This window comes from Rattus rattus, chromosome 16, assembly GCF_011064425.1.
Source record: "Rattus rattus isolate New Zealand chromosome 16, Rrattus_CSIRO_v1, whole genome shotgun sequence".
Classification (NCBI taxonomy): Eukaryota; Metazoa; Chordata; class Mammalia; order Rodentia; family Muridae; genus Rattus; species Rattus rattus.
Genome location: NC_046169.1, coordinates 5,491,458 through 5,519,436, shown reverse-complemented (window position 1 = coordinate 5,519,436; position 27,979 = coordinate 5,491,458). Strand labels below are relative to the sequence as shown.

At 49.1% G+C, this 27,979-nt stretch overlaps 1 protein-coding gene across 1 annotated transcript in view; it reads right to left on the bottom strand.

Annotated features, from left to right (window-relative positions):
* The window catches only part of Slc7a1 (solute carrier family 7 member 1), a 31,574-nt gene extending 3,806 nt beyond the window's left edge, over positions 1-27,768 (bottom strand). The window contains 11 exon segments of the mRNA XM_032886507.1: positions 34-200; positions 461-678; positions 2,355-2,457; positions 5,366-5,505; positions 6,479-6,614; positions 6,617-6,700; positions 7,268-7,386; positions 10,075-10,237; positions 12,331-12,489; positions 16,448-16,835; positions 27,665-27,768. Of these exon segments, the coding sequence (XP_032742398.1) occupies positions 34-200; positions 461-678; positions 2,355-2,457; positions 5,366-5,505; positions 6,479-6,614; positions 6,617-6,700; positions 7,268-7,386; positions 10,075-10,237; positions 12,331-12,489; positions 16,448-16,817 (1,659 nt within the window). The 5' untranslated portion in view covers positions 16,818-16,835; positions 27,665-27,768.
* Positions 27,769-27,979: the final 211 nt, after the last annotated feature.

Below are 27,979 nucleotides of genomic sequence, written 5' to 3'. Positions count from 1 at the left end.
GTACATTTTCTACAGGCCTGCCAAGCTGCTCACCTTAAACGAGAGCTTGGTCTTGCTCTCAGGCTGCCTCCAGATGATGCCCGTCACCAGCATGCAGAGGAGGACTGACCCTGTCATTACAAAGACTGCCCACAGCGTCCCTTCAGCCAGGGCCTCTCTTCCAAGCACGGCCACGATGCACACCGTGATGATAAGAACGGCTGTGAGACAGAAAAGGATTGGAGAAATTCCCCGTGTATAATATTTATATATATTCCTATAAATCTTCAAATCTTCCAAAAGGAGACTACGTCTGTATCATGAACTCCATGGGAATTCATGGGAAAAGCTGATGTCACAGCTGGGTACCAAACAGACACCTCCCCCATCCCTACCCTACTCTCATTCCTGAGGACCAGAAGCCACACAGCACCACAGAGGCAGACTCCAAACCCTTCCCAGGAAAAACGGGAACTCTTACCTAGAAGGCCGGCTGAAATGTTCACAATTAGCCCTGAGAATTTGGATGGCTCCATGTTCTTGGGTGAGAGTATGGTTTTCAGAGAAAACTTCTCAGCTGCTGGTAAAAAGCCTGTCTGGGACTCACTGGCACTGACCATCTCATTCTGGTCTACCTGGTCTAGCTCATCGGTGGTTCTGGCCATCTGGTATACCAGATTAGGTTGTTCTGGCTGGTACCTGGAAAGACACGCCCACAACATGAGTGCTGTTGTCTGCTTTTGTGAAGGAAGGACACACACATTAGTCTGATATTCAGCGAGCATTCGAAGGTAAGCCTGGGACACGGGACATACACGGGTAGAATGGTACAATCTCTAGCAATGCAAGAGCAAAGGACTGATCAAGTCCTTCCTACTTTGGGCTAATTCTCTCTCTCTTTTTTTTTTTTTTTTTTTTTTTTTTGAGCTGGGGACCGAACCCAGGGGCCTTGTGCTTGCTAGGCAAGCGCTCTACCACTGAGCTAAATCCCCAACCCGTGAGCTAATTCTCAACCTTGGTGTCCTTCCTTTGGGTAGATCGATGGGGGAACCCCCAAGAGGCAGTCCAGTGAAATGTCCAGAGAGGGAATGTCTTGAACGGGAAGTAGGAGTGGTCCTTGGGTGTGACAATGTTAGGACACTCCTCACCATTGTTGTCAAGAACGAAGCTTATCAGTAGCGCTAGGATTCTGCTTGCTGCAGGAAGCTGAGGAACCACTGACTAGAAGCCGGAGGGTGGGTAAGCTCGGCCTGCATGACCTAATTGGATAAACCTCTTCTAAAACTCCTAAATGCCTTGGAGTGAGTATCGACAGAGCTGGGTGAAGAACTGAGCCTGCGGAATGACTCAGGCAACCCACAGATAAAGCATGCGTTTACGTGAGGGCAGTTCCTTGCCTTCCCAACCAGACCATCCTCAACAGCTTTTGAAAGCAGCATACCTTCTGAATTGTTTTGAAGATAACCAAGACCAGGCACAAGAAGTGTGTGTAGCAAGTGTAGCAAGCTAGTTCTTCCCACGACTCACAATATGCATGGGAATTTGGCCAACTAAGAAAGCAGGTGGATCTCAAAGAGCACGTTAGGGTTGAGCCTCTCGAGTGGAATAGAGAGGCCCAAGAATTAGTTTAGGATGAGTCTTCAGTCACTAGCAGGAAACAGCCCAGGTTTTATGGAAATCAGGTGCCGGAAAAATGAAGTTATTTGCCTTCTAAGAGGAAAGGAAGCTATGTCTGTATGACAAACGGTCACAATGCATGTTCTCATGACAAATGCCACCTCAGGCCATCCCTAGACCAGATGCCTGTTCCTCCTTGACCAAACCAAGATGGAGCCCAGGCATGTGCTTTGGGAAGGCTCTGCGTGGGTGAGACACTACAGCACCAAGCTTCAGTTGCCCTAAAGCCACTTTAATGCTATTGTCCTCAAAAGAAAATCAGTTAGAATCCAGTATCCCTGAGAGCTACGTCATGATGATTCACTCAGAAGCATCGTACTGACCTGGCTTCATAGGCCGTAGGTTCTTCTGATGCAGTCTTGGGATCCTCTACCCCAACAACTGGGCCAACTGAAGCCATTGTCCTAAGCCTTCTAAGTTTCTGATCCCAGACTCCGACCAATGCTAGTGCTTAGGACATTTAAGCCAGAAAACTAGGGAGCATGGCAGGAGAAACCGGTGGAGGGGATGAGGGGGGTAGGGGAGAGGGATGGGTTAGAGGTGCTTGATGAACCACTAGACCACATCCCACCTTCTACTCTGCATCCTCCAATTCAGCTAGCATGGCCTGAAAATCATGAACTTAAAACCCCACTTGTTAGAACAGCCACAAGTGTCTGTTTACCATTTGTCATTGAACTCAGGGACGTCATACATACCGTAAGACCAAAACACAGGCAGCCACCAAAGAGTAAGCCAGGAGAGTACCAATGGACATGAGGTCCACCAGATCCTTCAGTTCAAAGAGGAAGGCCATCACAGCTGGGGAGAAGACAGACATCAGGGTTGGTGAGTGACCCTCTGGCCGTCCACTCACCTGTAATCCGGGTACTCCCAGGCCTACCCTCACTCAGCCAGTCCATGAGAGACATTGCTCAATTGAGGACAGGCTCAGGGTTGAAAGAGAGTTCTCAAGAAATAACATTAAAATCTGCATAGAATGCTGTGTGTGTGTGTGTGTGTGTGTGTGTGTGTAACCACACTACAGCAGTTCACCTAAGGTAATTCAGGTAGTTAATGGAAGAGCTGGGATCTCTATCAGATTCTTGTAACTCCAACCCCACTGTGACTTCTGCCACATGTTGGCGGTGCATAGACAGCCACATCCATGCATCCCTCCACACATCTATCTCCACCATTCACCTATTTCATCCATCTGTGTTCCATCCATCCATCTGCCACCCACCCATCCCTCCTCCACCCACCAGTCCCTCCTCCACCCAACCATCCCTTCTCCATCCACCTTCCTTCACCCAGCCAGGCAGCACTGACCGAAAGTGTGCCAGTCACTAAGTTCTAGGTACTCAGGCTTGAAGCAGGCAGGCCAGTGTCTGACTCCTAGCCTATCGTCTAAAGACACATCTATCCAGGGATAACAGTGATGGGGAGATCCGCTGCTCTGGGAAGACGCACAGGGCCTCCTGCTCCTGACAGCTAAGTAGGGAAAGGTTGTTCCTCACATATGAAAAGTCCAAAGTTATTCCTAAATGGTGACATCCCTATCACCAAACCAACCTTCCCATCCTGCCACGCAGTTCTGGGCTTTAGAAGAATTGAACACACGTGCTTGGGAGGTCCTGGTCAGTGGTAGAGCACCGGCTTACTCTATGCAAGATCTAGGTTCGATGCCCAGTGGTACTACAAACATGTGTTGGTTTAAAAATTCCCTGTGTTGCCTATTTGTCAGTGTAATACTGATCTTCTCCATTTAAAAAAATAATTGGGTAAGATCTGCTTTGGGCTGTTTTCAAATCACGTGCAAATCAATACAAATTAAAGCAGGGTCACGAGACTGTCCACAAACATCTCTGCGGCCCGCCAGATCAATGCGAGCCAAACAGGTTTAAGTCGGTGATAAACAATACGGTTAGAGAGCAGAGAAGGCCTTCCATGTCACTGGAACACCTTCCAACCGCACATGCCACTCTGCCTCCATCACTACCTGCATCCCTGCCCGCAGAGAAAACCCAGACAAACCGCTTCTGTGGGAGACGGTCTTCAGAGTACCAAGCTCGAATCTCACCAAAGGGGAAAAAGAAACCACTCGGTTTGGCGAGTGTCGTGTACTTTCTAGACATCTCGAAAATTATTTGTGAGCACGGGAAGGAAACTAAATCAAACTATGTGGAAACACTGAACAAATTCCTCCGTGACTTAATTCTGCGGGTCACACTGTAACCTCCCTGCTACAGTCACTGATTACAGGCAGAGATGTTGCTAAATAACTTGAAACTTGTTTTCTTTTCTTTAATATGATAGTCACAAAACCAAAACACTTTAATAGAGCAAAGACACTAATACAGCTAGTAAGGAACTGGTTCATCTAAGATGGCCCACTAGAAATCACCAAGATACACGTTGTGTGGTACCATGTGTTCCAGTGGATCAAACAAGACCCCTGGCTCTGTTCGATCCTGCAAGAAACCACCTCCAGTGGGAACACAAACGGATCAAGAGCGTCCCTGCCTCCCTGGGAGTGACCCTGAGACTCTCCAGGTCTCTACTTCTCCAGCTGGACAGTGGGCTCTAACCTCAGTCGTGAAGGGAAGGAATAACAGACCACGAAACAAATGGCAGTGCGCACCCCAGCTTCCTCTCAGGTCTCTGGTACTGTCACGTGGTCCTTTAGTTTACCAAGTTCATCTAGCACAGCTGTCCTCTTGGGGATGAACATGATCTCCTCAGAAAACTTCTTCTGCTCTGGGTCTACCACTGTTTGAGGGCAAACAAGAACTCCTAAAGATGCCCCCAAGAAAGAGATGGTATATGGTATTTGGTTGTTTTTTTTTTTTCCCAACTGACTGAGGGACATTCATTTTTCCGGGGAATCTATGAGCTAAGATACACAGACACAGGACTTGCGGACGATACCCAAAAGTCCCCTTGGTCAACCTGCCAAATTCTACATAAGGAAACATTCAAGGGGCAGGGAAGGTGGTGGCTCTGAAGGGATGGCTGTGTGTGTGTGTGTGTGTGTGTGTGTGTGTGTGTGTGTGTGTGTGTGTGTGACAGAGAGAGACAAAAGAGACAGAGAGAGAGACAGAGAGACAGAGAGAGACAGAGAGAGAGACTGAGAGAGACAGAGAGACAGAGAGACGGAGAGAGAGAGAGAGAGCCCTGCCCATGGAGATGACAATAAGAGTTAAACTCTAAGAATAATTCTATCTTATCCTCTGTAAATCTGCTTTGTCTTTTCTTTTCAAAAAGTATAGGTATCTAGAACTGGAGAGATGGCTTAGCTGTTAAGAGCACTGGCTGCTGCTCTCATAGAGGATTTGAGCTTGCTTACCAACAGCCATGTGTGGGCTCACAACCATCTGTAACTCTAGTTTTGGGAAACCTGGCTCCCTCTTCTGGCTTCCATAGGTACCAGCCGGACACTTGGCGTGCGTGCACACACACACACACACACACACACACACACACACACACACACACACACACACACAGAGCCAAACGCCCATACACACAGAATTAAAAAAATCTATACAGTTATTTTTTAGTAACTGAACCCAGGTCTGAATGTGGAAAGCAGTAGTTGGACAAAGCTCAAAGGCATGAGGTGCAGCTTTTCACAGTTCACAGACAGGTAAAATTGGAGATGCGCTCCCCTGGGAATGCCGATTCGGTTGTTCAAACAGCAGCACGGGGAATGAATTACAACACTTACCAGCGATGGCGCCTGAGGTCACAGTAGCGATTATTGGTGTTTTGGTCCTATCGTTGATTTTGGCCAAAAATTTAAACAGTAGTCCATCTTCAGCCATGGCATAGATAACTCGGGGCATGGGGAACATGGAACCTAGGAGACTGGGTGAGAGAAAGGCAAAACAGACAAAAAAAGGTCACTGGGAAACAAGGCCTCAGATGACCCATGCGTGGCCGCTACCAAGGAGGGGCGTCTGCTCTCACCAAGATCAACTCCCCTCCATACTGCTTGGCACCCAGGGCTACAAGGCTCTGCACATCACCAAGGTAACATGACAGTGATGAGACCAGGGGCATCTGACATAAGAGAGATGCGGGTCCAGGAGCAACTCCATAAGAGTTTTCACATTTGTGTCTGCAGTTACTCCTAGCTGAGGCCGATCATTGGTAATGGTTCCTGTTTATACAAGGGTGTGTGTGTGTGTGTGTGTGTGTGTGTGTGTGTGTGTGTGTGGAGTATGTGTCTCATTAAAAGACACCCACTCCTTTAAGCAAAAGAGTTCCTGCCTTGCAGCCAAACTAAAGGCCAAAACTACAGTGGTCAAAGAGAGGGCTTGATTCAGAAGCCAAAGTCAGGAGCAGAAAACCCTTTCATGTACAGACTCTGGCTCCAGTTCTTCACAAGACCGTGGCGGTTTTCCCTTCCCTAGTTTCACATTCTGGAGCTCGTAACCCATGTCAACTATAGAATGACGTGTATATTAGATGGAAAATTCCAGTAATAAGCAACTGATCATTCTGCCTTTTAAAATGTCAGTACATAATAATGCCTTCATTTTACCCTTAGCTACTGCTCAATCTTACCGTGCCAAATTTTATATATTAAACTTTACCGTGTGTGTGCGTGTGTGCGTGTGCACGTGTACGTGTGCATGTTGTGTAAAAGGGAATACAGGGTTCGGAATGGTCTACTGTTTCAGGCACCCAGTGGAAGCCTCAGAGTGTAGCTCCCTATGGATAAAAGGGAGCATCTTTTATAGCACAACACAGTTGTATAACATTACACGGGGCCGAGACACACCGCTGGTGTTGGCTGGGGTGCTGGGCCTGGGGGCGCTCAGGAAGCTGCTCTCACCTGGTGGAGAGTGCGCAGAGGGAGCCCACGGCCACCGCATACTTAGCTTCTTCCCAGCCCCTGTACTTGAAGGCGCCAGGCAGCGGGCTGTCGGTGTCCAGGCAGAAGTAGGGCATCATGAGGGTGAGAGCAGCGACACCCCAAAGTAAGCTATGAAGCAAATGAGGAGGGACGCCACGATGCCCACAGGAATGGCCTTCTGGGGGTTCTTGACTTCTTCCCCTAGAAGCAGAGAGGGGGTGTCAGCCAATGAGAGGAAGCCGGGCAGCGTCAGTCACATCCTCTACACAATCACACTAAAGCACACGCCCCACAGGGTTCAGCCCGCAGGAACTCGGGTCTCCTGCCCTCCCATGACGGAGCAGGGCCCTTGGTAACACCCACCACACAACTGCAGCCCAGGAGGGTGTTCCCCACCTTCCTATCATGGTTCAGCTAAGGGAGAGGCTTGTTTCCTTTGGCTGAGAGGCTTAAGGGAGCTGACCCATGCAACCCACCCGGCTGTCGTTATCATAAAGCCCTGCATGTGCAGATATGAAATCAGGCTACAGATACACTGTCATTGTCCCAGTCCAGCGACAGAGCCCTTGTTATGTTAATGATGTAATTTCCTGTCAGGCACCGTTCCTAGGGGATATGGGGAGGTGAGAAGCCACCGGCAGGAAGTGACAAATCTCTGCAGTCACTCCCACGGAACCAGAGCGGCAAGTGGCATGTGCCAAGGGGAAAAGGCATGGCTGGCAGTGGGTGCAAGGAAGCGGGGCCCCACCAGTGCGAGAGTCTACGGACCTGTGGTGGCGATGCAGTCAAAGCCCACGAAGGCATAAAAGCAGGTCGCTGCCCCTGACAGGACACCAGAGAATCCAAAGGGCATGAACCCTCCCTCACCATATTTCACGTTTGTGTCACTAGGAGAAAGAAAAACAAAACAGCAAAGCTTAGACCACCTGCTGCACAGTTTCATTTTGGGGATGGCACTGCTCTGAAGAGAGCAACAATACTTCAGTCTCTCTGGCCATAGTCCCTAGACTTCTAGTGAGGACACTCAGTGGGTGGCAGGCCTCTCTGCTCCAGGGCCTGGAACCCCAATGACACCATTAACCCTTCCAGAAGCATTTTCTATGTAGAGAATGGTAGAGAGAGGAAGGAGTCTGAGGGGACACAGGACACAGGCGGGAAAGGTCTCTTCTCACCTTTCCCCAGGCCATGTATGTACCAGGAGCTTAAGTCTAAAAACAGGTATTTCTAAACAAATCAAAGTATTAGAGCAGCAGACTGTTTATAGTCGACCGCTATCTCCCTTAAGCACCCTCATACATGAGGGGGATATGGCTGCAGGCAAAAGTGTGGAAGTCGCCACTGAAGGTTTGCTTTGAAGAAGCATCAGGCAGGAGCTTCTGCTGAGTGAGAGCCTGTGCCTACAAAGTTGAGCAAAGTCCAGTATTAAATGAGGGTGGAGGGCTGGAGAGATGGCTCAGTGGTCAAGAGCACTAACTGCTCTTCCAGAGGTCCTGAGTTCAAATCCCAGCAACCACATGGTGGCTTGAGACCCTCTGTAATGGGATCCAGTGTCCTCTTCTGGTTAGGGTAGAGGAGACGGGACCCACAGAAGACAGCAAAGGACTAGTCATGTGGACGGTGCAGATAAATGACCAGAAACAGAAAAGAGAGTTTTGGATGGCTTGCTGAAGAGAAATGCACTGACCGCAACAAGGGGCTCACACACCCTTCTCCAACTGATGGAATGGGGTACAACACCCAAGAGCAAGGATAAACCAGTCCACAGAGAGCCTGCCCCACTTCTCCTCAGAACCCCGGCAGCACCTCCCTCCTCCTGCCCCACCCCCACACTTTTGCTGTCAGGCCTCTAGGTTCCTGCCTTACGTTTCTGCCCTGACTTCCATCAATGATGAACTGTGACCCGGAAGTATAAAGCAAAAAAAAAAAAAAAATCCTTTCCTCCCTAGGTTGATTTAGTCAGCGTTTACTACAGCCACGGAGAAGTAATCAGGATAACATCCCCCAGCACGATCCCCGGAACTCCTCATTGTTATAGGGTTAGGGAGGAAAGTGTGGGCTCCCCACTGAGGGACAAGCAACTTCACACATACGTACCCAGGGCTATTGGAGGAAATAGAAATCTACAGCTGGAAAAGGGGAAACGAGTAAATAAAACAAGGCCATTTGTAGACTTTAATAAAAACTAAAGAGCCGGCTAGGCTCCGGGCTGGTAGAACTTTGCCCCTAAAGTGGCAGGTTGTCCTGTGGCCCAGCGGAAGTGTCTCTGGTCTTCAGATGGACTTAAGGGCCACACCTGGGCAACAAATGTCACCTTGTGTAGGAGACCAGTGCTGTATAAACCATCCCTTAAGGCGGCCAGTGAGGGATGACGGAGAATTACCGCTGCTGGCCCAGGCAATCCGCAATAACAAAATTAAATCTCAGCTGACCACCAGGAAACAAGCGGGGCCTCTGTGTTTCACTCTTGTCTGTAAACAGCAACCAGTGACACACGCCCTGTAGCGTTTCCAAAGTCTACTGTGGAACTTCAAAACGTCCTGGGAGTTGTCTCCGCTCTGCCATAAATTCATGGGGACTAAAACATTTGGCATAAATACAAGTAACTCCAGAACGCTCAAGCACAAGCCAGTAAAAGCCCTCATTTCTCCATGGCAGAATTTAGGAAAAGAAATGATACTTTTATTTGGACCGATAATTCTAATTCTAATTTGCCAATGACAAATGTGGCTTGGGTGACAGCGCTGCTCGGACCCCCTGGCACAGGACGACACTTCTCAGATTCCCTTGGAGGTTCCCGTGGCTACTCAATGGGCTCTGGTAAAGGAAAGAAGATGGGGCTAGAGGGGCATGATCAAGTCAGGGTGGGGACCTGGAAGATGTGTTGCGGGCCAACCTTCAGACACCCTGGGCTTATCCCCTACCTTATTCTAATTCCCCCTCTGGAAAAACTGCGGTGTGCCCCACACCCGGTCCAGCGCTAACCAGACAAGAGGACAGCAAAAGTTGTCATCGGGCAGAAAAGGAAGATACCTGGGATTCCAAAGTGGACTGCCACCACCATAAAAAAGCCCCCTTTGCCTTACAAAGGTCCCCTCACCACGGCCATTCAAGCATTACCCTTAATGAGGATAGACTCAGACAATTTGCAATGTGTCCTGGGACATCAAGATTCACCTGAACACCTGACCAAGAAGATTAAAATGACATCGCAACGATTCGCCCATTTTCCTAAATAATTAGAAGGCAGTGAAGATGCTGTAGGACAATGTGGCGGTGCACATTAGTCCCAGCACCCGGGAGGCAAAGGCAGGTAGATGTCTATGAGCAGGAGGCCAGCCAGGTCTACATAGTAAATAAACACATTAGCCAATTAGGTTTTAAAAAGAAAACTCTCTGGATACCTCACTGGGGAAAGAAAAGCAGGTGAAGGCAAATTTACAAAATAAATTAAAAGCACATGATATTTTAAGGTGTGTGTTATCCTATGAACTGTATCACCCAATACCCATCTGTGAGCTAAAACAGCAAATACGGAGAACTGTCGCATGCCAAAGGGACACAGGAAATAAACTCACTTGTTCCCACAGAGAGGACTGGATTTATTCTCCGTGAGCTGCCAGTTCTCAATGGAGCCTTTCACGAATCCCGACACCATGATGAAACACAAGACCAGGACATTGATACAGGTGAAGATTTTGTTGACCATGGCTGATTCTTTCACACCGAGAGTTAACAGTCCTAAGAAAAAGCCACAAGCAGAAAATCATGTGGAAGCCTTAGCCGTACACCAGCTTAGTTCATTCAGGGACCCAGGGCAAAAGGTGAGGGGAGAGAGTAACCAATGGGCATGGGTTCTCCAAAGTTCTCTGTGAGCCTCAGGGATCACGGCCGAGCCAACTGTTACCCTGGAGCCAAAATCAAGACCACCACAGACGGCAGGGGAGCCCACATCCTGGATTCCCAGGGATCAGAGGGTGTCACCATGGTGCCCTGAAGGCCTGCAGACGTCAGGACCATGGCAGTCATTATTCCACAAAGGGCAGCCCTTGGATGAGGACGGACAGAGCCTTGATCCAGGCACCAAGCAGAAGAAAGATATTACAAAGAAGTTAAAAAGAGACAATTCTCTCTGGGGATATGTCACGTGGCTCAGGGACATGTCACGTGGCTCAGTGTCATGATAGGATGAGAGGTTTCAGGTGAGGAATGACACAGGTGTACTTGGAGATACTGGTCATGTTGTTAGGAACAATGATTAGTGTTCTGGGAAATACTAGCATGCCCAGTGAGGATGGGACTGGCACTCGCGTAGAAAAGGTTTATTCCACTAGGTGGTGCTACTACAGGGAGGCAGACCTTGTTTTTCTTTCTCTTTCCAGCCATGAATGAACATTTGGCTCCGACTCATGTTCCCATCACAATATTCTGCCAGCCCACAGGCCCAAAGTAAAGGGCAGAAAGCCTCAAGCACCGTGAGTCTAAGTAAACCTTTTTTCTTGATACCACGTGAATCCCGGCATTTGTTACAGTGAAGGAAAGAAGGTTAACATTTGTTACAGTGACAGAATAGAAGGTTAACATGTGGCTAAATCCCCATGGACCTGAAAAGGGGAGCAGAGTCACCCAGGAACCAGTAGAGCTGGGTAATATGACCTTCCCATTCTACACATCTGTAAATAAAACACCGTACATATCAGGTGAATTATGAAATACTGAATAATTAATTAACCAGAAGGAAGATGCCACTATGCTCTGAAGTATTGTTTTCTTTTCTTTTCTTTTTTTTTTTTTCCAGAGCTGGGGACCGAACCCAGGGCCTTGTGCTTCCTAGGCAAGCGCTCTACCACTGAGCTAAATCCCCAACTCCGAAGTATTGTTTTCTTTAGTGTCCCTTCTGCTCGGGTTTAGGAAAATAAAAATCTAACCACAGTTGTACGGACTTATTTCCGGATATAGGTTTCTGCTAATGGAACCAAAAATATTGCCAAGCCTGGCCCCAGTGGGGAGGCAGGGGGATGAGTTCAATTACACAGAAATACGTGTGTGGCGTTCAAGATTCATCCAAGTCTTTCTGACTTCTAATGTTTGATGAGGACTACCTGTGTTGAGGCTCTACCTGTGTCTGCTAAAATATTCCTGGAGAAAGGCGCCTGCCTGAGCATCAGAGGCACCAGTGCAGCTAACGAGAAGCCGCTACCATTGACTGTGTCCTGCAGTGCCCGGGATTTTCAAATTCTGCTACTTATGTATGGAAAGGGTGTTTTCACGGCTATGCCGCTGTGAAGTAAAACCACCGAGATGCCTGAGAAAGCCCAGGCATACATTCTTCTTCTAGAGGGGGGCGTCCACTGCTCCCCAATTTCCTGGCAGACAAACTTGTAGTTTTCTTCCAGCATGGTCGTCCACTGAGTCAAAAGGACAAAAGGCATTCAGTGCTACCAGACCTCACTCCAAGAGCACTAGATACTCTGACATCTGAGACGCTCTCTTTAACCGAAGGTCGCAGACCTCAGCAGCGACTACATCAGCCAATCCTGGGAGGATCTGGAAGTAACCATTGGGGCAGGGAGAAGGCATAACATTGTCTATATGTTTATAAAAGAAACCAAGGAAATGGGGAGAGACACCAAAGAGGCCAGAAAGCAAGAGGGGCTGGGGGTCTGCTTGGCAGTAAAAGCACTGGTCAGACACGGTGAGGAGGCTCTGGGCTCTATCCCAGTAGCACCGATAAGTGACTGAACAGACAGATAGATAAAAGAAACGGTGTAAGCTCCCAACAGGAGCTTTACCCACGGCTCCAACACAGCGTTTCCATCCAGATGGGGCTTTACCTGTCAGGATGATAATTATAATCACAGCAAATATATCCGGGGTTTGGGCCAGCACCCCAGGGGCGTTCAGGGCCATGTGTTGACGCGAGAACTCTCCGATGGGTTTGCCTATCAGCTCGTCAAAAGTCGCACTCCAGGCTCTTGCCACGCTGGATGTACCTGCCGCAAAACACACGGGGACAATTAGAGCGGCGGTTAACGGACGGTCCCTGCCCCCGGATGTTATAGCACCCGTGCGGCTTCGAGGACCGCACGCTGTCTTCTTGCTACAGCAGCTGAACTGCAGTGTAGACTGTGAACAGAAGCGGGTGGCTCCACAGTGTACTCGGTGAAGCCAAAGGGACTGCTAGAGCTTGGGAAGAGCTACGCTTTATCCTTAGCTAAGATCTATAGTGTGTATTTAGGGGGAGGTGTGGAGTGTGTGTGTGTGTGTGTGTCTGTGTGTGTGTGTGTGTGTGAGAGAGAGAGAGAGAGAGAGAGAGAGAGAGAGAGAGAGAGAGACTGGTATAGAAGAGTCCATCTTGACCACAAATTGAAACTTACGAGTTTGCGACTGTTACTAGCAATAACAATAACGCATTCAGTAGAAGCTGCACTTTGAATTCACTTCTTTCCATGGTCTAGCAATCGTTATCTGAGTTGATCCTCTGTAGTGATGCCGGAGAGCGTCAACAACCAGTCGGCCCCGCCCATGACCATGAGGGAGACTCTCTGTCCTGCTCCTGGGCTAGGGCACGTGAGGTCGCGGCATATCGCCTGCACTTTGTATTGCCCACATTTTTATTGCTTTGTGTTTTCAGGGGTGAGGGTGGGGAGGGGAGCAGGTGTGGCTTTTCTGAGATGGGGTCTTGCCATACAGCCTGGCCTGGCCTCAAACTTGCCATCCTCCAGTCGGTATGTAACTCTGAGAAGTTTCAGAAGCTTCTGGATGTGCACTTGAAACGCAACACGCATGTGTGAGCATAAATGTATGTAGTCGCATGTGTATTGTGTGTATCGCAATAAAAACTTACAAATAAATAACCTTATGAACTGATGCCCTCCGATGCCTCCAGTCAGATCTACTCATTCGATTCACTCAAGTGACAAGTCAGGAACCTGACTTCAGAGCGCACAGGGAGGGGGAGGGGGACTAACTGGTCGATCTGGTAAACACTGCTTGGGAAGTCCCCCTCCCCCATGAACCCTCGGCAGCAGGGACAACAGTATCCATACCTGAGAACTCATCTCAAAGGTGATCGATAAACGGGCTGACCCCATCTCAGGGCCAAGCCTACCACTAACCCTGGTCAGCCAGCTTTGCCACTTTGTACCTGAACCCAGAGGCACCCCCAGAGTGCAGATCCGCAATGGAGGCCCCACGGAACCACCATGCACCAGTCCCAAGTCCCCAGTCACACAGAACACAAGAAGGGGCTGTGTGCCAACGGCTGGCAGTACTGGCCGCCCACACCCTCCCTCCCTTTCTCCTTTCCTTCTGAAGACACTGGAGACCCAATATTTGCCCCTGACATTTTCCTTTTGTTTCAGACAGCCCAGTCCATGACTATGGTCTGAATTCTCCATAGAACGCCAGAGGGACCCACGCAAGGATTCAATTTCATTGTTTGCTCTCATGCTAAGTGTTTTCCCGACAACTTAGACATTTAACCTCATTTTTCACCTAGTTATTAGAGACTCTGTCCAGGAAGGCCACGAGCCTAAGGAAGAAAAATGGCTTTCCTGCCTGTCTGCCTGCCCTGCCTGCTTCAAGAAGCCGGCTTGCTGCCGTGACATTGCAAACCCCACCCTGCTGGATACCGCAGCCTTTCTTCCCAGGCCACCCTGTTCTCATTTCAGAATCACAGTTTTTTTTTTTTAAATGCATAAACATAGACTTATGTTTACAACTGAAACACTCTCCTCCCTCAGTAGCAGAGGCTGAGTGTAGGTTTCCATATCGATTTCGTGCGTCCTACACAGGCACACAGCACTCCAGGAAAGACTATTATGTTGTTGGTCTAACAGCAGCCAACTGTTGGAGCTCACTGTATTTCACGCCCAGGTGAACCCACTGGAAACGTAACAGCCCATTTACAAAAGCTACATCCCCACTGAGAAGCTTCGGGACCTGAGTCATCTGTGGTCACAAGTCTGCAGGCTGAACAGGAACGAAAGATCGTTATGAATTTTACATTAGAACCATTAGAACAAGATCCGCTGACTCCCAGCCACCACGGCTGCTAAAAGAGAGGCTGCCTGTCTACTGGACCTCTGTCTCTGCCTGATAGCCTGAGGGGGTGGCTATGGAGTCCGCCATGCAGGCACAAGGCTGGCAGGACCGGGAGGTCCCTGGAGGCAGCTCACAGGACCATGTCCACGTTTCCTTGTGGGCTTAGAATTCATGGGTGGTTGTGTTTAATGCTAGTGTTCAGTGGGATGGAGCGACAGAGGGAACAACGGTTTTAAATCAGGCAGGGATTCTGATGGAGACATTCTGCCTCTGAAGTCGTTTCAGGGGGAAGAAAGTGTGGCTCTGATCTGCGATTACACAAAGTAATCCTTTAGGAGGACAACAGATGTGACGCCAACAGCACAGAAGGACACGCAGTAAGTTATTCCGAATTCATAAACCTATGCAGGCGATGACAGTCGCGAGCAACATCACCATGGAGCAGTCACCATGACGTCTGGGGTTATAAGATTAAAAATGTATTACTCAGGGGTCGTGAGTATGACTAAGTGGAAAGACGTAGATGCAAAGCCCTGAGCTCCATCCCCGGAATCTCTTCCCAACCCTGTTAACAACAGGACATCCCTAACTGTTCAGACAACTGTCCTGTCCTGCATCTCCAATAAAATGGCTAGCCCGAAACTCAGTAAATGCTATTTTCGTTAGTTATCAGGTTGGGTGTTTCTCCTCCCTTTGTGCTTTTCTGTGTTTCCTGAAGTGCCCTCTACCATGACAGGTTTACAGTAATTATAGGTGTGTGATGGTGTGCATAGGCTTAGCCCAGGGCTCTATTAGGTGTGGTCCTCTTGGAGTGGGCGTGGCCTTGTTGGAGTAGGTGTTGTCCTCTTGGAGTGGGTGTGGCCTTGTTGGAGTGGGCGTGGCCTTGTTGGAGTAGGTGTGGTCCTCTTGGAGTGGGTGTGGCCTTGTTGGAGTGAGTGTGGTCTTCTTGGAGTGGGTGTGGCCTTGTTGGAGTAGGTGTGTCCCTGTGGGTGTGTGCTTTAGGACCCTCATCCTAGCTGCCTGGAAGCAGCCTTCAGATGAAGATGTAGAACTCTCAGCTTCTCCCACACCACGCCTGCCTGGAAGCTGCCATGCTCCCACCATGATGATAATGGACTGAACCTCTGAACCTGAAAGCCAGCCCCAATTAAATGCTGTCCTTATAAGAGTTGCCTTGGTCACGGTGTCTGTTCATAGCAGTAAAACCCTAAGACAAGGTGGGAACATACTAACAGAAACGACGCTACTTCTTAAAATTAGAATGATCCTAAGAGCCATGTATCCGTTGTGTTAACAAGAATGGTCACAGTTGGCCCGGCTTGGTCCTTCTCACAGGTGCCATGCTGGCTAACTTTTTCTCAACCTCACTCACGTTGGAGTCATCTGGGAGGAGGGGACCCTAGCCAAAGGATCATCTCCTCCAGGATGACCTGTGGGCAGCTCTGTGGGGGCATTTCCTTGATAAATGGTTGATGTGGGGGGACTGGGCTGACCGTGGGTGCCAGCCACCCCTGTGTTGGTATGGCCTGGGCTACATAAGAAAGCAGGCTTCAGTAAGCCATGAGAGAAAGCCAGAGAGAAGTGTTCTGCCGTGTTCTCTGTTTCAGTCCCTGCCTCTAGGTTCCTACCCTGGCTTCCCTGCCTGGTGGAGTGTAACAAACCCTCTCCTCCCAAGTTGCTTTTAGTCTTGGTGTTTATCGTAGCAATAGAAAGCAAACTAGAACAGAGGCAAAATGAGAAAAGTCACAACAGGGACTCCTAAAGGCACCTCAATCCCTGTTAAAAGGGAGAGGCAAGAGAAGAGAAGGCCCTGAAGATATACTCAATCAGTCTTTGGGGAGCAGAGCGTCCCTAACAGATGGGTCAGAGGACAGACCGCAGTCTGGAGAGGACCGGAGGACTTACCGATGATGTAGGAGAGAATCAGGTTCCAGCCAGTGATGAAGGCCCAGAGCTCCCCCACTGTCACATAGCTGTAGAGGTAGGCTGAGCCCGTCTTGGGGACACGGGCACCAAACTCGCCATAGCACAGGCCGGCCAGCACTGAGGCAAGAGCAGCGATCAGGAAGGAGATGACGATGGCAGGACCAGCATTCTCACGGGCCACTGCACCGGCTAGGACGTAGACACCAGCGCCCAAGGTGCTGCCCACCCCAAGAGCTACCAGATCATAGGTGTTGAGGCAGCGGGACAGCCGGCTCTCCTCCCGGCTGCAGTCCACCACTTTCCGGCGCAGCATCTGCTGACCCAGGCTCAACAGGTTTTTGCAGCCCATCTCGCTGAGCAAATCTGTCTGAAACGAGAAGAAAAAAAAAATGGCGTTCCATTCAGTCACTGCCACAGGTCTCTCTCCTTCAAACCTCAGTTTGTTGCAGGATGGAAACACGGGGATAAGGCCCTTTATAAAGTCACCTACGGCTAAAATGTTTTCAGTTTAGCATTCCACAGCGACTGTGGTTCCCCAGTCTTGGGGCTCTCCAGGACATACAGAAACGTAGAGTTGTCCTGCCAGGGTCTCTGGCTTCCACATTCATTTTAGTTCTTGGCTCTACGTAGACTGTGACTTAGCAGGACCAACAAGATGTAATTTCAAGCACACCGAATCATAATGAAAGGCAAACCAAACTGAATCGCGATTAGTAAAACGTAGAAGCCTAGGCTGTGGCTCAGCAGTTTGCGGCCAGTGGGTCATGACCCCTTCGCAGGTCACGACCCCTTCGCAGGTCACGACCCCTTCGCAGGCCACACGTCAGAGAGCCTGCACATCAGCTATTTACATTACGATTTCGAACAGCAGCAGCGAAGTAGCAATGAAACAACTTTACGGTTGGGGTGGCCACAACGTGAGGAGCTGTATTAAAGGGTCGCAGCATTAGGAAGGTTAAGCACCACTGACCTAGACATGAGATCCATCCCCAGAATAAATAAATACATGTAAGAGAAGAAACCAGACACAGGACTTATGAGGGGTCTCTCAACTATCTTCTACCATTTTTCTAAATATAAAACTCTTCTCAGGTGAGGAGTTTAGACCAACAACAGCCAGCGATGCAGACAAGGGGTGGGGGTGAGGGTAGGGGCACAATGACTCAGGGCTGCTACAGTGTTTTCATTTGTTTTTGTTTTGTTATTTTAACCACTCTGTGTCCATCTGTATCATCCAAACTTAGACCAACAATGAAGCCACTGATAAACGAAGAAATAGTCCCGGACCGGGAAAATAGTCACAGATCTGAAAGTCTTTTCCTAGCTATCGGAAACACTGTGTTATCTGCCTGTCTCTGTCCCCACCCCTTCCCTGGGCCTTCTGGTCACTAAGGAACTGTGGGCCTTTCTTCCTGTGTTTTATCTGCCAGCCCTATAGAAGACAGTATTATCAAGATGCAAAAAAAAAAAAAAAAAACGTTTGTTTAGTGCGGACTGGGAATCCCCGTTACTCCACCCATGGTCAAGCAACCTTGTCACAAAGCTCTCCTCCGCTCCTCAACTGGAATCCTGACAGCCCTGCAGGTGGGAAGGAAGTGTACCCCACCCCACCCCCAACCCTGGAGGGTGGGTGAGGGGGGATGTTAAAGAAATAAGAAACAGAGACCTGTCACTAAGAAGGAAAGTCCCAGAACCCCAGAGTTTGAAGATGGAGGAAGAGAGTATAGCAGCTTTCCAATGTCTCACGCTGTACAAGGGAAAGACTGTTTTTGGAAGGACTCAAGACAGGCGCAAATGTTGGAGTGTGTCCAGGAGAAGCAGGAATTACAGAGGCCTGCTACTGTTGCTTACCTGGAGCACATGGACAGAAACAGCTGACTAGCCAATAGGTACTTGAGTTACCGTGCTCTTCACGAAGAAGGTTTAGCTTTGACCAATCAGCCTGGGCCCAGAGGGCTGTGGTAGAAAATGTTCTTTTTATAAAAAGAAGTCGCAGGCTGAAGAATGGGACTCCGAGCTAGTGCACTTGCCTAGTGCGCATGTTGTTCTAGCCCCAGCTTGTTTTAAAAAGTACAGAAACTTCTCAACATGGCCTCTTGAGAGCCACACCCAAGGAATAGATTTCTGAACTTCCGTAAGGCAGAAAGTGAACTCGGAGACCTCAGGCTAGGACGAAATGGCTCTCTTAGCCATGCCTGGGTGCAAAATACTTAGGCACAGACATACCTGTGCTGTCACCAGCACGGACAAGACGCCAACCAGTACCCACTCTAAGAACCAACTTACAGATGTTGAAGGGACTTCAACGCCCCCTTCAGAAGGAAGATCGTGAAGAGAGATCTTGGTTTTCAGGCATCATGTGAAGAGGTTAAGGTAGTGTAGCCACAGGCATTAGCCTAGCCCTGGTGACAGGGGAGTGAGAGGGGGCACAACTGGGGCCAAGGCACTAGAATAAAAGTGTGCCAGGTGCTGTGAGCTACTGAGGGGGACCCACGCCTCAGTCAGGTGTCCACTTCCGCTTCGTGAGGTGAGAGGAGACGTGACATTAATTCATCATACCCAGGGTTTATTTTAAGAAGATATACCCCATACATCTCGGCAGACGTATTTTAAAATTCTCAGAAAGGTGCTGTCTGCGGTTTCTAGACCTCAGTCCATCTCTTCTACCCAGGCCAGGCCTCCAAATGGGCCTGTGTCTTTCAACCAGCAGTTTTGCAAAAGATGAGGTTTCTCTGTGCAAACCGAATCTACCCATCCCAGCAGTAGATGGAGGCAGTAGACGGAGGCCAATCTCCTGCAACTGGGACTTACACAGGAAGCCGCCAGCTGTGGAAAACAGAATCTGGGGACTAGGTTCCATGTTTCCTGCAGTGAAGGATGAATACATCCAGTCCCCACTGGTTTGTATTGATAAGATATTGGTAAGACTCTTCACGACCGAGAGCCTTGGCCCCATAACGTCCATACTCACTGACTTTTATAGACTGCTTGCCTCACAAGAGTGATCTGTTCCTTTCTCACACAAATTCTAACTCCAAACGAACCCTACAAAAACAGAAATGAGGGGTTGGGGATTTAGCTCAGTGGTAGAGCACTTGCCTAGCAAGCGCAAGGCCCTGGGTTCGGTCCCCAGTTCTGAAAAAAAGGAAAACAACAACAACAACAACAACAACAACAACAACAACAAAAAAAAAAAAAAAAACCAGAAGTGAAACAGAACTGGAAGGAAGGCTCCGGGGTTAAAACCATGTACCGCTTGTGCAGAAGACCCGAGTTCAAATCCCATTACCTACATTAAAGTGCTCACAAATGCCTATAACTCCATGCTTGGGAGACTTGGAACCCCTGGCCTCCGTGGGCACTGTGTGTGTGTGTATGCGTGCGCTCATGTGTGTGTGAGATACACAATTAAAAACAATAAAAATATATCTTTAAATAAAATAGAAATGACCAGGTGTGGTGGCTCATGCCTTTAATCCCAATGCTTGGGAGGCAGAGGCAGGAGGATCTGTGTGAGTTTGAGACCAGCCTGAGTGAGTTCCAGGACAGCCAGGACTACACAGAGAAACCTTGTCTCAAAAAACAAAACAAGTAATTAATAATAATAATAATAATAATAATAATAATAATAATAATAATAAATAAAGAATTAAAATGGTTCCTATTGGGGTTCAGAAAGCCTTCTTCGAGCTCTCTATTTAGAATCTTTAATGGCAGTAGGGAGCTTTGGATGATGGGACATTTTCGGTCTCAGATTTAATCACCGATTCCTTCCAGTTTAATGGATTGGGGGAGATATCGGTCAGAAAGCAGCTATTAGACACAGTGCTCAAATACCATTCTTTAAAAGCGTACCATGCTGAAATCTTCCCTGGGTTTTCAGAAAGGCCTGTCCCCTAACGGCCAGCTCCTGCCTGTAGGCCAGGGTGAAGCACAGTAGGAACCCAAGACAGCCTGCGTTTGTAAGGGGTCCAAGAAACCACGGCACAGTCGCTAGAGACAACCCAGGAGGTGACAACCTGGGAATGAATGCCGGCTGTGGTAGGCTCAGCGAAGCACCGAGCCTGCCCATGAAGATCCAATGTCCTCTTCTGGCCACTCGGGCACAGGTGTGCGCGCACGCGGAAACACACACACACACACACACACACACACACACACACACACACACACACACACACACGACCCTGTCTCACCAGTGCAGGTCTTGTGAGACCCCAGTGAGAGCCTTAGGAGACAGGATGAAAAGCCAACTGGGATAGTCACTTGCTAATCTTTCTCCTCCTCTGCCTCAGCCCTTTCTTCTCCTTTTAAATCCTAATTACAAAACAAGCCATCGAGTCGGCACCGGCTTTTGAACTTGCCTTGCCACAGAGCCCACTGATTCTGTCTGCTTCACCACACAGGAACTTTTTCAAAGCTGCGTACTCAAATCATAGACCACCCACCCTGGGTGTGGAAAGGCACCAACCAGGACAGCGAGTCCTCTCAGGGACACCTGAAATACCTTTCAAAGGTAAATACAAGAACTCCCACGCTTCCCAGGGACAGTCCCAAGTGAGCAGGGCTAACTGGGGTCTGAGCCCAAGGAGCAGGACTGTCCGTTAGATAGGCTTCATTCATGGTCCCTCGAGATGGAATGCTGGCATTTGACTTCCCTGGGCCTTGAGGCATCCTGAAAGGTGAACGCACTTTTTTTTTTAGCTCCTTCTAGAAACATCTTTGACAGAGGACCAGGACCAAGGATAAGGCAAAGGATTCCACGCCAAAGCTCACTTCACTTCCAGTTGACCAGTCAGCTAACACTTTTCCAGCTTGTCCACTGGCCCAGTCCACAGAACCTTTAATGAACCTGGGCTGGTCACCAACACCCACCCGAGCCAGGGACTACACCTTACCTTCCAGACTTCTAGAAATGTCTCAGCCCTCCACTTGGTGACCAAAACACTCAATTCCTATGACCTCCAATGATTTGAAAGTAGACAAAGAAAAGAAGCTATGGAAAAACGAGGGAACAGACAAGGGAACTGGAGTCCGGGGATTAAAACCAACTCGGTGAGCCGGGTCTGCTAGCAAAAAGTTGAGACAGCCACCAGAGCCAGGCCAGGTCCGTGCAGAGGCTCCTCAACCATCCCCAAAGTCAGGGAAGTTGCAACTGTCTGCTCTTATAGGGACAGAAGGGTGGGGTTTTGATGGTGCATTGCTCAACTCACATAACTCGAAAGAAGCAGGGCCGGGATACGAACTCAAGTCACCTAGCATCAAAAGCTGTGTTCCCTGCCAGCTGTGTTAAACTGGCTCAATTTTTGGGTTTTTTTTTTTTTTTTTTTTTTTTTTTTTTTTTTTTTTTGGTTGTTTGATTGTTTTGGAATTACTGTTTTTTTTTTTCTTTTTTGTCAAGGGTCAAACCCACAGCTTCAAGCATGATAATCACACCCCCAGCCACCTAACTGCCCTGTAACAGGGTCAGGCTGACTGACCTGGATCTCGCCCTCCACCAACTTAAGAATCCCAAGCAGCAGGGCAGTCATGTGCAGCTTTTCTCTCATTCCTGGCCTGCTGGACACAATATTGTCCAAACATGCCTCCCGCTGCCTGACAACCTTTACCTTGTGATTCCATCGGACATCTACAAGTACAAGGTGATTGATTCGAATTTAATGACAACTACTTCCTGAATGCAAAATTTCATTGGTCACTCCTAACACAAAGAGAGTGACTCAAGGTAACTAACACATACACACACACACACACACACACACACACACACACACACACACACACACACACACACAGCCCCGCTGCTGGCTTTGAAGTGTAGAAAACCAGAGGGTGGAGGTAAAAGTGGGAAAACCAGAGGGCGGAGGTAAAAGTGAGCCATTTCAGTTGCATGAACCACCCAGGGCTGTGGTAGGAACATTCTAGAAATCATACAGACAGCAGGGGCTTGGAAAACGTATATAGAGGGAACTCTGGACAAGTCAGAGAGATTAAATATGATGATGGAAATATTACATGTCTATAAAAGTATCAAAAAACAGTATAGACAAAGAATTTCTAGGGCAGGGTGATTGAGACCATCACCCCTCTTAAAGGATATTAGAGCTCTTTCATTTCCTGTATTTTTATTGTCTTTCCGTCTATACTGAGCACACAATGCCTTTGAATTAGCGGGAGCACAATCTCTCCAGTGAAATCAACAAACAGGACAGGGGCATAAAGAAGATGAGAGGTCCCTGGCAAGGTCAGCCCATCTCCTGTCTACGTAGGAAATGGTGGTGATTAGCTCCGTGGGATTTTGTTGTTTTTCTCTGTCTCTGTGCGGGTCTGTCTGGAATTTTCCAAAATTAAAGGCAAAAAGAAACAAATTCACCTACAACTGACCCGGAAATGTGTGTGCGCCCTACACCAGGCCCCACTGCACACCCCAGGGCCTGGACAAGCTTCAAATGTTATTAAGCCATTGTGACGGGCTGAGAGAAACAGTCTTTTTTATAGAATCAAGTTGAATGATATGGAATTATTAATACTGAACTTGGCTTTATAAAAAGATAGTTGAGAGTTTTTTTTAAAAAAAAAAAAAAAGCAAAAAACAAATGACCAGGCCGGCATCTCTAGCTGTGATTTCGGGTATTTCTCTCTGGGGCTTGCTGGTGCTGGAAGAGCCCACATGAATTCTAAAGATTAGATGTGGGGGAAAGGAATAATTCACAGAGCGTTCAGAAGCTCGTGGGTGCTGACCTAGAGAGGTGGACGGAAGAGGAGGGCGGAGGAGGGCATTTCTAAGAACGCATTTGTGGATGCGTGTACTGCGAGGGACACGGTGACGTTTACTCTCCAGCAGGTACAGGGGAGAACCAGCACACCCCTGCAGCTGCGGCTGGCACAGGGGACAGGGGACAACTGAAACTATACTGCTGGTCAGAGGCCAAGGAGAAGCAGGAGGGCAAACCGCATCTAGAGGGGTCCAGCCTGGCCAAGAGTGACTGCGGTTGCTGGGGTATACATGGGCTCCGGTTTGGGCACCTTCTTGTACAGTATTTTAATCTGATTGGCAAAAGTACCTTTGCATAAACAAATATCAGAGCCTGTTGTATTTACCTGCCGTCTGTTCCGGCCCTGTCTTCTCAAACAGCCCTCAGGCACACAGAACCCACGCCCCTGGTTGCCATAGGTATTATCTAGGCAGAAGAGGTCATGCACAAGTAATCCCTACACAGGAAATGCCACATCTTATGCTCGGTCTTCCTGGCCTACTCCAAGTCACAGTTCACTGGTGGCCAAAATCTCAGATGCTCGCTCCAGAAGGAAAGCGTTTATAATCTGAAACACTCATCCAGGCCAAGCCTGTTCCCGGTCTTTAAAAACGGCTAGCCATGTTTGTCCCTGCCACAAGGTTTCCTCCTGTGTGACACACATATAAACAGGTGGACACCCTGGGAGGTAGGGACAGGATAGCCTCGGATTGAGAGCAGAAAGAAAATGTCCAGTTACACGAAGGTCTTCAAAGACCGGAATGTTTATCTGACCAATCTTCGACCAGCACAGAGGACAGGTGGAGGTGGGGAAAGCCACCCACAACGCTGGAATAATTCTAAAGGAATGACAAATTGCCCCGTGGGAGAGCACCGTGGTCACAAGCAGTGGATTTCCTCATAGCTGGGTCAACTGCTTGCTTTAACGGTTCCAATGTGATAGTGTAGCCACTCCTGGATCTGAACCTGACCCACTGCCTCAAAGGCTTTAGGCCCAAATAGCCGAACCTGCTTCCTTCTTTCTGACAGTCTGCTCTGCATCTGAGAAGAAGGCCGTAGGGCCCGTCTACTATTTTTTTAAGGCTGTGTGTGTGGCGCTGGGTTAACGGATGGAAAGAGCTCTAAACACGCCCACTGCTGAGCTACACTCTGAGCCCTTTAAAGAAGGCCTAGAAGCTGAATCCAGGCATTTCAACTTACGTCTCAAGCAAGACCCACCATAGACCCCCCCCACCATCACCTGACAACCTATTTCAAGGTCGCCTTGCTTGCTACAGCAAAGAGAGAGTCCTTCAAGAGTGTAGAACACGTTCTCTTATACTTCAGTTCTGAAGAGTAACTGAAGCCACCATGCTCCCCACAAGGCTGTGTACTGAGGAACGAGCCCTCCAGACAGCACACTCACAGGACCCAGAGGTCCCCACACAGCCAGAGTTTTTTTCCATGACACCCACTTGGATGGCTTGAAGCATCCTCGGAACCCAGAGAATATGCAAGGTGATGGGCCGGGTGTCACCCGCAGGGAGGTCAGTTATACAGGGCTATATCTTGTTGGTAACCCCTCCACACTGGCTTGTCAGAGCAAGCGGCCATGCTGGGAAAGCCCCCTTGACAACAAGCCGCAGATGATGTCTAGGCTGAGTAGGCTCACCCTTCCTGGCCAGCAGCTCTGCCCAGTCCTACACTATGAGGAAAGGAGTCACAATACATTACAAATGTGTGTGTGTGTGGGGGGGGGGGGGGGGAGACTGGCAAAGAGAGAGGTGGGGGGGAGACTGGCAAAAAAAAATCAAGCCAACTGAAATTTTAAAAACAAAACTACCTATAGTAACATCAAAAATATGTCTCCAGCCAAGTATTAAGGCACAAACCTTTAACCCCAACACTTGAGGGGCAGAGTTGAGTGGATCTCTTTGAGTCTGGGGCCAGCCTGCTCTACATATGGAGGGAGCTGCAGGCCATCCCGGACTATATAATAAGGTCCCGTCTCTACAATGGGCCACCATCACTGTAGGATTTCAGAGCCCACAGAAGATGAGCCCCTCACTGCCCCGGCCTCACGGTGCTCATTTCTACATGGGGAGAAGAAAGCAAGAACTGTTCAGATCCAACACAACAGATACTTATTGAGCACCGGCTGTATACTACAAGCCCTCTCCTGCGGGTGGAAGAGAATCAGTGATAGCTTACAGGCCATTCCGCTAGACTCCTCCCAGGGACCCAACAAGGCTTACAGTGTCACCTGCTGCCATTACCTGCCTCCGCCAGGAGTGGTACCATCCCAGTTCTCTCTCTTCGCTCCTCTCTCTGTCTCTGTCTCTCTCTCTCTCTCCTCTCTCTGTGTCTCTCTTCTCTTTCTCTCTTGTGTCTCTCTTCTTTCTCTCTTCTCTCTCTGAGTCTCTCTTCTCTCTCTCTTCTCTCTCTGTCGCTCTCTCTTCTCTGTCTCTGTCTCTCCCCCCCCTACATGTTCCCAGCAAGTCTTTCTCCCCCCTTTCTGTCCTCCTCTGTCCCCCTTCTCTGCCTTCACAGCTCTGTCTGCCTTTACCCCTCCTCCATGTTCTCACTCTCTCCTTCCTCAAAAAAACTTCCTTTATATTAGGTCTGTTGCAGAGCACGACTCTCAGGGAGACTCCTTGGCACAGGCCCACCAGGTGCGCATGCACCCACGCGCGCACACACGCACACACACACACACACACACACACACACACCCTCAGCCACCGTGTCATATTTTATAACAATCACACTACACGAAGTCCCTTGTCCCTTGTCCTACATGATGTCCTGTGCCGACGACTGGATATGATGAAGTAGGAGGCACGAACATGGCTGGCCAAGACAGGAAGGCCTCCTGGTGATGTGCCACAGACACCATCACCTGGCCTGTATCTCTTACCCCGAAAAGGGACGGGGTAAGCTGGCCTGTGGGCTTTCGCTGTGAATTCCCAGTGGAGGCGTTTGTTGCTCAGGACCCTGGACTGAGGACCAACCAATGGCGTGCCCTATACTTTGGCACAGCATTTGCCAAACCCAAGGCACGGAAGCTAGATCCGGCTGTCTGGCCGCCAGCACCCTCCTGTTAGGTAAGGAGAAGCTGTTCTCCCCCGGATTGTTAGGGAAGCAGAAACACTTGTGACTGGTGCACGAAGACCAAGCTCACGGAAAGAGCTCCTTTCATTTGACTACATGAGCACCTGAATGAGGCCAGGGCCGCCCAGGCTTGGGCCCAGGCAGAGCACTCTCCCCATCGCCTCATCTGATTTCACTAGGCATTGGGATGGGACACCTCGCAATTCTACACCTCTGTCCCTGTCCCCTGACATTATTATGGAGGCCACATGGACTTCATCAACTGTTACTGCTTGTAGCCTGATCCTCCCTACAGAGCTACCCTCCCTGGCCCCTTCCTCCTTCCTTCCTAATCCTTGCTGAAAGGCCGCTCACATAGTCACTCACATGTGACATAGGTCCCAGGCTGTGTCTTCTGATTAAGGACTCGTGTGGTCTGCTGACCCTGATTATGAGGGCATTTTTAATATAACAAAGACAGAGAAGGCTGTGAACGGCCATAAATGACTGAAAGAATGTGTAAGGTCCACTGTACGTACACACACACACACACACACACACACACACACACACACACACACACACACACACACACCTCCTCACCCCTGAATACCCACTAAACACCCACTCTTTATACTGAAGGCTTTACCCTTCGGCGTTTTCTGACAATAACAGAACAAGAAAAATAATCAAATCAAAATCAAATCTTCACAGCCAGGGACCCTTTGTAACTTAATAGACAACAGCTAGGCAGTGATTTTTTTCAAAGTATTTATATTTTATTAACTAACATATATATATACATATATATATGTATATATATATATATATGGAGAGGGGGGGAGGGAGGGAGGGAATGAGGGCGGGAGGGAGGGGGAGGGAGAGGGAGAGGGAGGAGTCAGGATCTCTCATCTCTCTATGCAGCCCTGGCTGTCCTGGAACTCCCTATGTAGACCAGGTTAGACTTGCTACATAGACCAGGCTGGCCCTGCCTCTGTCCCCCGAGTGCATGGCCACACTCAGCTAGAGCAATACATTTTTAAAGTATACGCTCAGTGGCACCTTTTCCTATGCAGAACCCAAGCATAAGAATCAGTAAAGTGAGCTAGTTTTACTTAAAAAGAAAAGTCAAGACAGTCTCACTGACCGGCCTTGACCGCTACCCTCCCACCCCCTACCCCCACCCCCACCACTGCATGCTCTGCTCAGAACTCTCAAGTCTAAAAAGGAACAAGTGTTGGTTATGTTAAAGAGAGCTCAGGTCCCTTTCCACCAAGAGCACGGAGGCCAAAGTTATCAGTTAGGTTCGGGTTGAAATGAATGATGCCTACTAGAGCAAGAAGGTTCTGGGGGCCCAACCCGGGTACGGTACCTGCAGTAAGATTCGTGGACCTTCTCACCGGGGAGGATCGGCGCCTGGCAGCCAAGTCGTCACAGCAGAGTCTGAAGTAGCTTCACGCCCCTGCAAGGCCAAGAAGAAAGGGTTGTCACACAGCTGCGTTTGGACACCAGAGCCTCCAAGTCGGGGCTGACAGGGGAAGGAATGGTTCCACGCAGCCCTGCTGAGGTAAGCAGGGCACCATCACTGAAGGAGTCCACAGGTGGGCGCTGACGAGGCTAGGCATGGGGTGGCATGAAGGACTGGGAGTCACTCAAGGACAGTCTGTGCTGGGACCGCTGAGCCATC